Below are 13,010 nucleotides of genomic sequence, written 5' to 3'. Positions count from 1 at the left end.
TTTCCGCGGCGGAAAAGCATGTGTAACTTCACTGCGGGCCCCCTAGGTGAAGGGGGGGAGTGTGGGGGGTGCACATGGGGGGTACCTATGGTACCCACCTGCATTTGTATGCAGAAAGCGGCAGGCACCGCGCGGTGCCTGCCACTTTCTACATTCAAATGCAATGTGTGCATTTTTAACATTGCTGCAGGTGCAGCTTGAAGCTCCACCCGCTGCAATGTTAAAAATAGAGGATGTGACCGCCACCCTGGCGGTCACATCCTAATCTGCACAGAGGGAACGCCGCAGCCCATGCAGACGTTCCCTCCTACTCAGGGGTCGCGGACGGACTCAAGTCCGTCCGCGATCCTAATGACCCCCAATGTCTTTTTTGACACAATTAAAAAACACACAAGTGCAAAATGTGCGCCTTTACTCTAAGTAAGCAATTCAATTCAGGTAAGTTTACGTTTTTCCCATGTTTGTGTATTCACCTTTCTTTAATTGTATATTTTTATTTTAAAACACAATAAATGGGTGCCCATTAGAGTTAGCATACATATTTAAATAAAAACGTTAATTTAAACACAATTAATTTAGTCCATCAATGTAACTTTAATTGCAATACACATTTTAACTTATGTTGGGCGGAAAGCTATCTGGCAGCTTGTCGGAGGCTTTCTGCCCCACATCAGAGTTTTCGTCTGACTGCTGTATTATGATACTTGCAGTCGGAGGGAAACCCATGGAGGGAAACCCCATCGGGCTGGTTGTCGAAAATGTAATCTACAAATGGCAGCGGAGCCGGCCTCGGCTCCGCTGTCGGGATTACAATTTCCCTTTCTACCTGCCCTTTCACGGTGGTCTGCCCACCATGAAAAGTCAAGCGAAAGTGACTTTGGGGGACCTTAGCAGGGCACACTTCCACTTGGCCCTCCAATATGGTACCTGTGATGCCACCCTAAACATCCCTGCACTGTGTGCCTGCCACACCGTGCACAGATGTTTAAACTCTTCATGTTTTCCATTGCAGCTTGTGCTAAGAGTGGCAATACAAGTAACAAAGGAAAAAATACAGGATCCGACCACCAACATGGATATCAAAACGTAATCTGGGAAGCAGGATCTCCGACTCCAAGTCGGGCAGTCACACTTCTGCTATGATTCTGGTCAGACGTGTGTCCGACCGGCATCGTAATCAGCCCCTTAGTATTCCCTTCGCCTACAAAGTTGATGAGGTCAGGAATCCTCCCTCTCCACTACTAACTGTGTTATGGTGAAGATGAGGATGTCACGCAGGAGGGGATGTGTGGAAGGATTGGGCCACTGAAAGGCAGCCCGAAAGCTGTCAGGCAGCACTCCACCTACTGCCCCTCTAGCATCAGAAGCGTTTCCTGCAGCTGCGAAGGGCTGCTGAATTGATAAACTTCATAGGCAGTGTACTTCCTCAGCTTGCAAAGCTTACAAAAGCAGAAAACTATGCTAAGTTGTGAGTTGTCTGACTTCGCAACTTCGCATACCCCCAGTACTGACCTTGATCGGTATATGAAGCTCACCTACCTCAGTGTCGCGAACAACCTGGGAGAAGTGTGCATGCGCTGGTAGCTGGACATGGAGCTCCGCCTCGTAGGCTCCTTCCCCATCATTTATTGCAATAAACGTAATTCGCAAAATATTTTCATCTCCAATAAGAAGGGGATTCTGGATTCTGGTGGAGAGTAAAATAAAAAGTTGTTGTTATATTCGTTATTCTAAACGGTCAAACTTTTGTACCATGGCAGAGGTGGTGCTTCCCTCAACACGGCAGGCAGCATAATTTTGACACCGCCATTTTGTGTTTTTTAAAGTGGTTAATGTGTTGGTCTGATCAAGTTAATATTCTTCTGCTTATCAGCAGTGTGAAAACAGAAGAAAATCCCACTTTGCTGTGATGTCAAAGTCTTGACATGGCCATATCCATTCTCGTGAGGCACTGTTAACCAGGATGGAGGATTAAATCCACACGTGTTCCATCTAGTGCCTGTGGCATTTTTCAATAGTATGGTGCATATATATGAGACCTCAGCTCTCTTCCAGTCACTGTTTTTAACCACATCAGTGCTAAGGGAATTCCCCTCCTGTGCTGAAGAATCAGATTTACCATTGTTCATGACAAGGTCAGCTCGTCATAAGCACATGACCAGTATACTGCATGACGAGCTGACCTTGTAAATAGCATGGAAGGGGTTAAGACTAATAGCACCTAGCAGTATGGTACTCGTTTAATTTTTTCCATTACAGTTAAAGGTCCATATGTACCAGCATTCTTTCCATTTCAAAGCTATGGAATGGGTCCTGTTATCATCAAATATGTACTGCACATTGGTTCACTGACATGTCTCAGCGGTGTAAACTGTTTAGTAACAGAGGTAGTACATGTGCTAAAGGCAGTGGCTCAGCTGTTGGAAAGCATCATGTCTGTAGAACACTATGAGCCCATTCACAAAAACACCACGGGCCTCATTACAATCAAATCCCCCAACAACCCTCGTGAACCTGCTAAAGTCATAGCTACAGGGAAAAGACAGTATTCTAGTTGAGATCAGGAGAGGGGAAATAGGAACATCTGCCTGCTGATAAATGTTTTTTTGCTAGAATGATAATACTAGATCTTAGCATGGCATGTTTATATCCTGATTGCAGTGTTTGGACTGTGCTAGGGCTTGTATGGAGGGGTCCAGGGATGCCCACAGCCATGGGAGTCAAACACCAGTGTCAAATGCATGTTAAATCACCCGTAGGATGGCTCTTTTCGTGTGGCAATATGTCCTACACCCACATTGCAGCGAACCTGACTGCTGGACCATGTACCTTAACACGATTATGACTTATGATGTTTCCTTTGTATTCAGCTTTACGTTTTCGCTATGCTAGAAACACATTTCAATAGTCTAAAGACTGTGATTCTGAAATTACATTGTTATTCAAAACTTAATATATTAGTCTAGCTACATCCATAGTAGGTGTTTCTGGGTTAACTGTGTATTACACTAGGATAGTAAACAAGCATGCATGTTTAATGGTGAAAAATTAAATGAAACTTCTACTGCTTTAGCTGAATTGCTATTGGGTGTTCAGGGAACAAGAAATGCTGCTTTACAAAATAGAGCTGCTATTGACTATTTGCTTTTAATACATAACAATGGTTTTGCAGATTTTGAAGGAATGTATTGTTTCAATCTGGCTGACCATTCCACATCTATCCATTCGCATCTTAATACATTGCATGAATTAGTTAAGGGAGTGAAGCAAGATGGGGACAAGGGGTGGTGGTATTGGTTATTTGGATGGTTGCCTTATTTCGGCAACTCCGCAATATTTTAAGTGTAATTTTCAATATCATTTGTATTTTGTTATCTATTTGTTGCTGTATGCAATGTGTGCCTAACCTTATACCCTGTTTCATCCTAGAGCTATAACTTCACACCTAGAGTTATGCTAATTATTAGTCAATGGTCAAAAGGTGGAGTGTAATGCTACAAGCAGCCATACATTGTGAGATCGTGTATTGACCACTGACCCCACTTTACTCTAACTACAATTGAGAGCACGGTTTCATCTTGTGTCTGTCTGACCCTGCCTTTTGGCTCCGAACGCAGGCAGGCACAGGTTACTTGCGCACACACAGATTGTTTATGTTTCTTACTTCACCAAGCGAAAGAGATAAGCAGCTAGAACAGAGAGTGTGGGATGAGTACAGTGTCCAAGGATAAGAAAGTGAAAATGTTTGCCTCAGCTCTCATCGGAGCCTGTCCAACTCTGTTGAGTGACCTCAATGCAGAGAGTGTAGCCAGCAGCTACAGTGCAGATGAGGGGAGGGCAAGCTTCTAGAAGTCTCTCTCCATGTTAGTAAAGAGTATAAAGATAGAGACCTCTTGGCGCTTTGACAGGAACTCTCCTAAAGTGTATGCCCTCTCCTAAAGTGTATGCCCTGCCCAGGGCTTTTGTGTCCGGTTTAGAACAGACTGCCTGAGACTGCCAATAGTTTCCCCAGTCGTGCCGGGAAGGATGAACAGACAGCTGTTGAAGTATTCCAAGTTCTTGTTACTTATTTAGTTATCTTTCTATGCATTCATTCTTGTGTGTATATATACACAATATTTGTATTTATTTTTACAGGTGAAATATTGCCATTTGATATATGGAAACTTGCTGCAATAAATATTCCCCCTTTTCTTGGCAAATGAGTGTTGAGCTTTGTTTATGTTGTATTTTGGTGTTCTAAAGTGGATAGAGTCCTATTTTAAAGAGTGTTCACTTTGTGTCCTCGTATTTTCAAGTTTTGCTCAGGTGTTCTAAAGAGAAATCAAGACACCCTGGGATACTGATAAGAAGAACACACGAAGAACAGGAAATGGCATGCTACAACCAATAGAAACGAAGGAAAAGTAAGCGGCAAGCACACTAACCAATGAAAAGCAAGGGTAGGATGTAAGCCCCTTTTAAGATTTATATTTACAATAGATTGTAAGAGCACAGCACAAGCGCTGTGCAGGCAAAACCTAAATATAACAAAAAATAAAAACAACAATCCAAGATGAACAACATTAACAGAAGGATTGGACTTTGAAGGAGTCAGATTTACTATTCTAATACCAATTTAAGCAACAGTAGGGAAAGTGTTAAACTTTCAAGGGGTTAAATTTAGCATTTCAACTTCACACTGAGCAGCAGCAGGGAAAATGTTGGACTTTGGAGAAGTTAGATTTACTATTCCCACTCCACTCTAAGCAACAGTAGGGAAAGCACTGGACTTTGAAGGGGTTAGGTTTACAACTCACACTCCAATCTAAGCAATAATTGGAAAACGTGTTGAATGTTGGAGGGATTAGATCAGCCATACCAATAGTAAACTCTTTTAAAACAATCATTTAAGCACATAAAATAATACAAATATTTAAACATCTCTACATAACAAGCATTTGCAATGCAATAGGTCTCGTATTAGGAAAGTTTGTTTTGCTATGTTTTGTTATGCTTTGCTTTGTTATGCTATGCTTTGTTATGCTATGCTTTGTTGTGTTTTGCTATGTTTTGTTTTGCAATGCTATGCTTTGTTATACTATTCTATGTTTTGTTTTGCTATGCTTTGTTTTGTTATGCTATGTTTTGTTATGCTATGGTATGTTTTGTTGTGTTTTGTTATGCTATGCTTTGTTATGCTATGCTATGTTTTCCTATCCTATGCTTTGTTTTGTTATGCTATGTTTTGTTATTCTATGCTGGTGAGGGTGAGTGAGGGTGGGTGGGTGAGTGAGTGAGGGTGGGTGAGTGAGGGTGGGTGAGTGAGTAAGTGAGTGAGGGTGGGTGGGTGGGTGAGTGAGGGTGAGTGTGCTAGAGCGAGGGTGAGGGTGAGAGGGTGAGAGGGTGTCGCTCCCTTCTGCCCTCGCTGCCTCCCACTCAAAGCTGCCTGGTATCGTGTGCTTTGCGCTGGTGAGCTTTCCCTATCCCCTGAAGTTGCTTGCTCCACTGCATCTGCATGTTAGCCTGCATAGCGCTGCTGGCCTCACTTAGCGCTTTAACGTGCCTGCCTGCTTGTGCGCTCGATTGTTCCTGTATCTGTTCACTGTGTGTTCTGTTTAAAAATACTTTTGCCAATTACCTCCGCATTTCCCCCAACCCGGTCTGCCCTCGCGTTGCAGCCGCCATTTGCTGTGCTGTTGTTGTTGTCTTGCCTTGAGCCCGCCCCCTCCACCACGCACCCGCCTCCCATCGGATCCTCCCTCCCACTTAGAGTGTAGGCTCACCCCTGTCCACTCTAGCGCTGTGACCGCCTCGACTACGTTGGGAACGGTCGCTCCCTTCTGCCCTCGCTGCCTCCCACTCAAAGCTGCCTGGTATTGTGTGCTTTGCGCTGGTGAGCTTTACCTATCGCCTGAAGTTGCTTGCTCCACTGCATCTGCACGTTAGCCTGCATAGCGCTGCTGGCCTCACTTAGCGCTTTAACGTGCCTGCCTGCTTGTGCGCTCGATTGTTCCTGTATCTGTTCACTGTGTGTTCTGTTTAAAAATACTTTTGCCAATTACCTCCGCATTTCCCCCAACCCGGTTTGCCCTCGCGTTGCAGCCGCCATTTGCTGTGCTGTTGTTGTTGTCTTGCCCTGAGCCCGCCCCCTCCACCACGCACCCGCCTCCCATCGGATCCTCCCTCGCCCCTCCCCCCTCCCCACCCTCTTATGACTACTGCTGTCGCGCGCAGCGTTTACGAGCAGCAACCGCGCCCAATCCGCGCCGAAGGTGCGCCAAAGGTAAGCCCGTCTACGCCCGTCCGCGCCTGGACCGCGCCCAGCGCCAGACCCCCTGCCCCTCGCGCTCCCCAGCCCTCCCGCATTACCTACGATGCCGCCACCCTCCTAGCCCTTGACCCCGGTCGCGCCCCCAACTGCGTCCAAGCCGCTCCTGGACACACCCATGGACCTTTCTCCTGCTACTCCTGCAAATTCAGCGGCACCGACAACATCTCCGCTACGATCACACCACAGACTCTCGACCCCAACCACCTACAGTGCATCCTTCTCAACACCCGATCGGTCCACAGACACGCCATTGACCTATGGAATCTACTAGACACCATCTCTCCAGACGTCGCCTTCCTAACAGAAACTTGGATGAACGCTTCCTCCGCCCCAGACATCACCATTGCCATCCCTGAAGACTATAAGATCACTCGCAAGGACCGTACCGGCACAGGAGGAGGAATCGCTATCGTCCATAAGAAATCAATCCGCATCTCAACCAGCTCTGACGCCAACCTCGCTAACTCCGAACACCTTCACTTCCAGATCCACATCGACCCCAAGACCACACTCAGAGGCACCCTCCTCTACAGACCACCAGGACCCCGCGCAAAATTCAGTGAAGACATCACGGACTTCATCACCCCACACGCGCTCCCCTCCAAAGACTACATCCTTCTGGGAGACCTCAACTTTCACCTCGAAAAGATCAACGACCGCAACACCGCCACCCTCTTAGACAACCTCGCCAACCTCGGACTTAAACAACTAGTCAATTCCCCCACCCACATCGCAGGTCACACACTCGACCCCATCTTCACCTCCAGCAATCATGTCTCCTTCAGCCACACTACGGATCTCCTCTGGACTGACCACAGCTGCGTTCACTTCACCTACAACAAGCCGAAACCCACCAACCACCTCCAACCAACTCTGCAAAGAAACTGGAACAAAATCACCACGGACCAGATTTCCGCCTCGCTCCTTCTAAACGCCCCAGCCCACTCTTCTAACGCAAACGAAGTCGCCGCCAACCTCACCCTATGGTTATCCAACACCGCCGACACCTTAGCACCACTGAAAAAACGTCAAAGCAAACCTGGCAGCAAAAAGGCCTCATGGTTCAACGATGATCTTAAGAAGTCCAAGAAACTCTGCCGCTCCCTCGAAAAGGCCTGGAAAAAAGACCCAACCACTAGCACCAAGGACGCCTTCAAAAACGCCACCCGCACTCACCACCAACTAATCCGAAAGGCCAAGAAAACAGCATTCAAGGATCGACTTGACAACAACGCCCACAACAGCAAGGAACTTTTCAACATCGTCAAGGAATTTTCCAATCCCTCGGCCAACTCCAACGACATCACCCCCTCTCAAGCCCTCTGCGACTCCCTAGCCTCATTCTTCCACAACAAGATTGCAGACATCCACAACAGCTTCGACAACCAACCCGGAATCCAACCCACCCTACCATTTGCTATACATTCTCCCCCCGTGAACACCCTTAACGACTGGAACCCAATCTCCACTGAGGACACAATCCGCCTGATGAATTCCATCCACTCAGGATCCCCCACAGACCCATGTCCTCACCACATCTTCAACAAAGCAGACTCCGTCATAGCACCGCACCTCCGAGACGTCATCAACTGCTCCTTCAACTCCGCCACCTTCCCGGAAGACTGGAAACACGCTGAACTCACCGCCCTTCTGAAAAAACCCACAGCGGACCCCACCGAACTCAAAAATTACCGCCCCATCTCGCTCCTTCCATTCCCGGCCAAAGTCATCGAGAAAGCTGTCAACAACCAGCTCGCCGCCTTCCTCGAAGACAACAAATCCCTCGACTCCTCACAATCCGGCTTCCGAGCAAAACACAGCACTGAGACCGCCCTCATCGCAGCAACAGACAACATTCGAACTCTACTGGACAATGGAGACACAGTCGCCCTCATCCTCCTCGACCTCTCTGCAGCATTCGATACAGTCTGCCACAGCACCCTTTTACAACGCCTCAATAACATCGGAATCCAAGGAAAAGCACTTGAATGGATCACATCGTTCCTCTCCGGAAGAACCCAGAGAGTCCGCCTCCCACCATTCAAGTCCGAGGCCACTGAAGTCATCTGTGGCGTACCACAAGGATCCTCACTCAGCCCCACCCTCTTCAACGTATACATGAGCCCCCTCGCGGCCATCGCCCGCCAACACAACCTCAACATCATCTCTTACGCGGATGACACTCAACTAATCCTTTCTCTCACCAATGACCCCAGCACCACCAAAACTAACCTACACGAAGGAATGAAAGAAGTTGCCGAATGGATGAAACAAAGCCGTCTGAAACTGAACTCAGATAAAACAGAAGTCCTCATCTTAGGTACATCCCCCTCTGCATGGGATGACTCCTGGTGGCCGGAAGCCCTCGGAAAAGCACCCATCCCGACAGACCACGCACGGAACCTAGGCGTTATCCTGGATTCTTCACTATCAATGAACAGACAAGTCAGCGCCGTATCCTCTTCCTGCTTCAACATTCTTCGCATGCTCAGAAAAACATTTCGCTGGATCCCCACCGAAACAAGGAAAACAGTCACCCATGCTCTGGTCACGAGCCGACTGGACTACGGAAACCCCCTCTACGCAGGCACTACCGCTATACTCCAGAAGAAACTCCAACGAATCCAAAACGCCTCAGCCAGGATCATATTAGACATCCCACGCAACGAACACATCTCTGGTCACCTTAAAGACCTCCATTGGCTACCCGTCAATAAGAGGATCACTTTCCGACTGCTAACCCACGCACACAAATCACTCTACGACATCGGACCAGAATGCCTCAACTCACGACTGTCCTTCTACACCCCCTCCCGCCAACTACGTTCTTCCAGCCAAGCCCTCGCCACGGTACCTCGCATCAACAAGACCACCATGGGAGGCAGATCCTTCTCATACCTGGCTGCTAAAACATGGAACTCACTCCCCGCTTACCTTCGCCTTACCCAGAACCACCTAGCATTCAGAAAGCAACCTAAAACGTGGATATTTGACAAGTAATTCTCCTCCCCTATCTAAGCGCCTTGAGACCCTCTGGGTATGTAGTGCACTATATAAATTCTCTGACTTGACTTGACTTGACTTGTGAGGTTTTGTATCCTATGTGTAGGAGAGTAGGGTCTGCAATCCTATGATCACCCAGATTTTTTGCTTTTGTTTCACTGGTTTACGACTTTCTCTGGCTGTGGGCCTGCCAATCAGACCCACAGCCTAGCTGTTCTCTCGCTAAATTGACATGTGTACCTCTGGTGCATTATCCAATTGGAACTGGGCCACCTTGTCAGACCCTGTAACTCAGGGCATCGGTGTACCCAGGGCCTACCAGGGGCTGAAGCATGTATTATGCCACCCCTGGATGGCCATCTAAATCTGACACAACTGGCTGCACGACAGCTGGGGCAAGGTGGCGTACTCGCCCTTTGCTTTAGATATAGTATACCTATATCTAACCCTAAAATGGACACCCGAATTCCTATCAGTCACTCCTTTGGCAGGCCTTGACAATCCTGAAGGCAGAGTGCATGGAATCGTGTGAATTGGGCTCTGGCACGAGCCGAGCCCGGTTGCAGCTTACGGAACCAAGACCCAATGGCTGTTCCATGATAACGCATCCCATATCGCTAACTTCGGTATCGCGTTATCAAGACATGTCGAGTAAGGTGTCATACGAATCGGGATCTTGACCCCTCACCAATGCTGGCGACGGGGTTAGCCTTCCACCCTTCTAGAGGGACACAACATGTACGTAACTGTGAACCCCGGTTAAAGTTAACTGAAGCCTCAGCTCCACAAAATGGACGCTGCCACCACAGACACGAGTCTGACCTCCTGCTGCTGGGAGTCCTTCCAGCGAGGAGAGCTTGGACAAAGGGTTTCCTGTCCGGGGCGGTGCTTGCACCATCCCAGACAGAGTTTTGTGTATCCTGGGTAGGCAGGGCTTTACAGGAAGGTGACTGCGGAGTGGCACCCCGGTGCTCACTACGCATCTGCCGGCTAGAACCAGTTCCAGGGGCACCCCAGCCCCTGACCTGGGGAAAGTCCGACATGGGAGAGGGGTGTAACCACCCCCCTTTCTGGTCCCACCCCTAGGGCAGGACCTAGTCACGTACCCACCCCTTTCTTTAGGATAAAGGCAGGAGCGGGGACCCTTCCAAATTAGATCATCTTTGAATCAAGAACACTTTCTACGAAAGGAACTCTCGACTCTTCTCAAGATTTCTCCCTTGTGGCTAAGGAGTAGTCACCCTGCATCCGCAGGCACCATCTAAGAACTCTGCGGTTTGCTGCACGTCCTTCCTCAGGAATCCGACTGCCCAGCTCGACGAGAACCGGCTTCCCTGGCACCTCTGACCTCTACCCACATCGTCAGCTCAGCTGAGATCCGTGGGTGCGAAGAGACCTCGAGGGACCGGCCATCATCAAAACCTGCACGATTTCTTAACCAGCACGACCGCCGAGGGATCCTCTGGTGAGTGCTTTGGGGTCCGAGAAGCCCCGACCCTGAGCAGCTCCAGCACCGAAGTGCAGCCTCCCAGCATCTCCACGATCTGCGTGGGGCCCTTCTGCTTTTGCCGCTCATCACGTTGTCTGGTTACTAGCCGCTGGCTTGTGGCCTTCTTGACGACGCCCAACAACCAACGCTGCTGGTCTGGTTGCTCCAGACAGGCCCTTGCTCCCTTCTGAGAGAGGAGCACCCCGGACCCTCCTGGTCCACTCAAGACGCCATTTTAGGTCCACCACGTGGCCCTGAATTTGCCAAGGCTTGTTGCCCCAATTCTGGGCCCAGCGACGCCGACAGCATCAACCTTCGTGGGACAGCTCGCACCTCCATCCTGGTCGCCGACAACGCCTCCTGGTCCGTGAGACTGCAGAGCCTAGCGTCGCCCACTCACCTAGTCGAGGTGACGATCATCCGGTGCCCTCCTGGTACCCTCTGACTACTGGCTAGTAGTACGAACTTGGTCCCCTCTGCTTTCAGGTGTCATCCATCTCTGATCCAGGCTTGGATCTCTACGAACTATCTCCACTGGTCGCCGGCCAGCAACTCCTTCCTTCCGGCTCCTGGCTCGTCAGCGAGGACTCCCGACGTCTGTAAAGACTTGTGCAGCCGCAGCCCTTGGGCTAGGTAACTTCGGCATTTCGGTGCCCGCATAGCCTCCTTATTTAAGGGTCCCGAGTCCCTACCGCTTCCGACTTGCCTTATCGGGTCCGCCCGAGACCACTAAACTTTCCGTGCCCTCGGGCACTTGTATTGATTGTGCACTTGAAGTATTTTCCTAAGAGTTTTGTTGTGTGCTTAGTACCCTGTCCTCATAAAGAGTACAGGGCTGTTGTGATTCTAATAAATACACTGTTTATTTTCATAACACTTGTGTGGTGTCCTTTCACTTGGTGTTCAAGGGGTATGTGATGGTATAACAGCTGGCTTAACACGCCCTCTAGAGTTTAGCCCGAAGACTGCTCGTATCCACGCTACTAGGATAGCTGGTCTAAGGTTGACTTACAACCAATCACCATAAGGGTCGTTTGGACTGATGCATAGTGATCACTAGAATAGTGAGCACTGCATATCAGGCCAACTTCTCACATTGGTGAGCAGCGGTTGGGATTTGAGCTTGCTGTTGTTTTACCATGCGTATCCTAAGAATATCTTGTGAAAGATCGCATAAGTACTTCAGGTACATATAACTTAGCTTAGAATACTCTGAGTTCTACTGAACCAGCTGTTGTAGCTCCTCAAGGCTTAGCACACCTTGGCTACAACTCTTAGCAAGGGATCAGTAGGTAAACATATAGTGTAGGTAGGTGCATCACTTACACCACACTAGAAGCAGCATGTCGGACAAAGGAGGAAACACTGAGTCTCCCCTTGTGTCAGTCGACCTTCCACGGGTCACTTCCAGATATGCTGCACTTAGCTTCCAAGAGATGCGACAAATCTGTACATCTCGGAAGCTAAAACAGGGTGCAAACCCTACCATTCCGCTTCTGATTGGTCTCTTGGAGACTTATGATGCTAGGAGGGCTGGTAACACAGACCCTTCTCATCCAGAAGGGAATATGCCCCCCCCTCGAGGGAACCCTAGGTGACCCTGACCTTATCCATCTCTCCGCAGGTGAAGAGGAGGACGAGGAGCCAGAGACATCTGGGGACGAGGCAGACAAAGGTCCAGTAGTAGTTAGCCAGCTAACTAGGGACAACTTAAGCAGGCACGAGAATGGTACTAGGAGACCCCTGGGGCCACTCTCAGGCCAGCTTAACATTGGGAATGGACGAGTTAGGTCTCTGTCGAGAGGCTCTAATAGATCCGTTCGAACCAATGGCTCTCGAGGCTCTTCTCGAAGAGGGATGACATCCCCTCAGAGGAGAGTGTACGAAGCTAAAGAGCGGGAAGTCAATCTGAGGATCGAGAGGGAAGAACTTGCCCTGGCCAAAGAAAGACTCGCCTTTGCTAGAGAGCAAGAATTGAGTGGGAAGAACCCCACTGGTGGCAGCATTCCCCCACGGGAAAACAGGAGTTTAGACACTAGACACCTGAGTAAGATAGTGCCCCCCTTTAAGCAAGGGGATGACATCCACAAATGGATTACTGCTTTGGAGCGGGCCTGCACTGTACAGTGCGTCCCCCAAAGTCAGTGGGCAGCTATCTTGTGGCTCTCCTTTGAAGGTAAAGGTAGAGATAAGCTCCTCACTACA

General features: G+C 49.0%; 1 protein-coding gene across 1 annotated transcript in view; it reads right to left on the bottom strand.

Annotated features, from left to right (window-relative positions):
* The window catches only part of ITGA2B (integrin subunit alpha 2b), a 320,876-nt gene that overhangs the window by 87,181 nt on the left and 220,685 nt on the right, over positions 1 to 13,010 (bottom strand). Inside the window, exon 20 of the mRNA XM_086923897.1 lies at positions 1,540 to 1,687. Coding sequence (XP_086780023.1) covers positions 1,540 to 1,687 — 148 coding nt within the window. The remainder of the gene's footprint in view (positions 1 to 1,539; positions 1,688 to 13,010) is intronic.

Source organism: Lissotriton vulgaris, chromosome 5 (assembly GCF_964263255.1).
Source record: "Lissotriton vulgaris chromosome 5, aLisVul1.2, whole genome shotgun sequence".
NCBI lineage: Eukaryota > Metazoa > Chordata > Amphibia > Caudata > Salamandridae > Lissotriton > Lissotriton vulgaris.
Note: the sequence above shows the minus strand (reverse complement) of the source record. Positions and strands in the feature narration are given on the sequence as shown.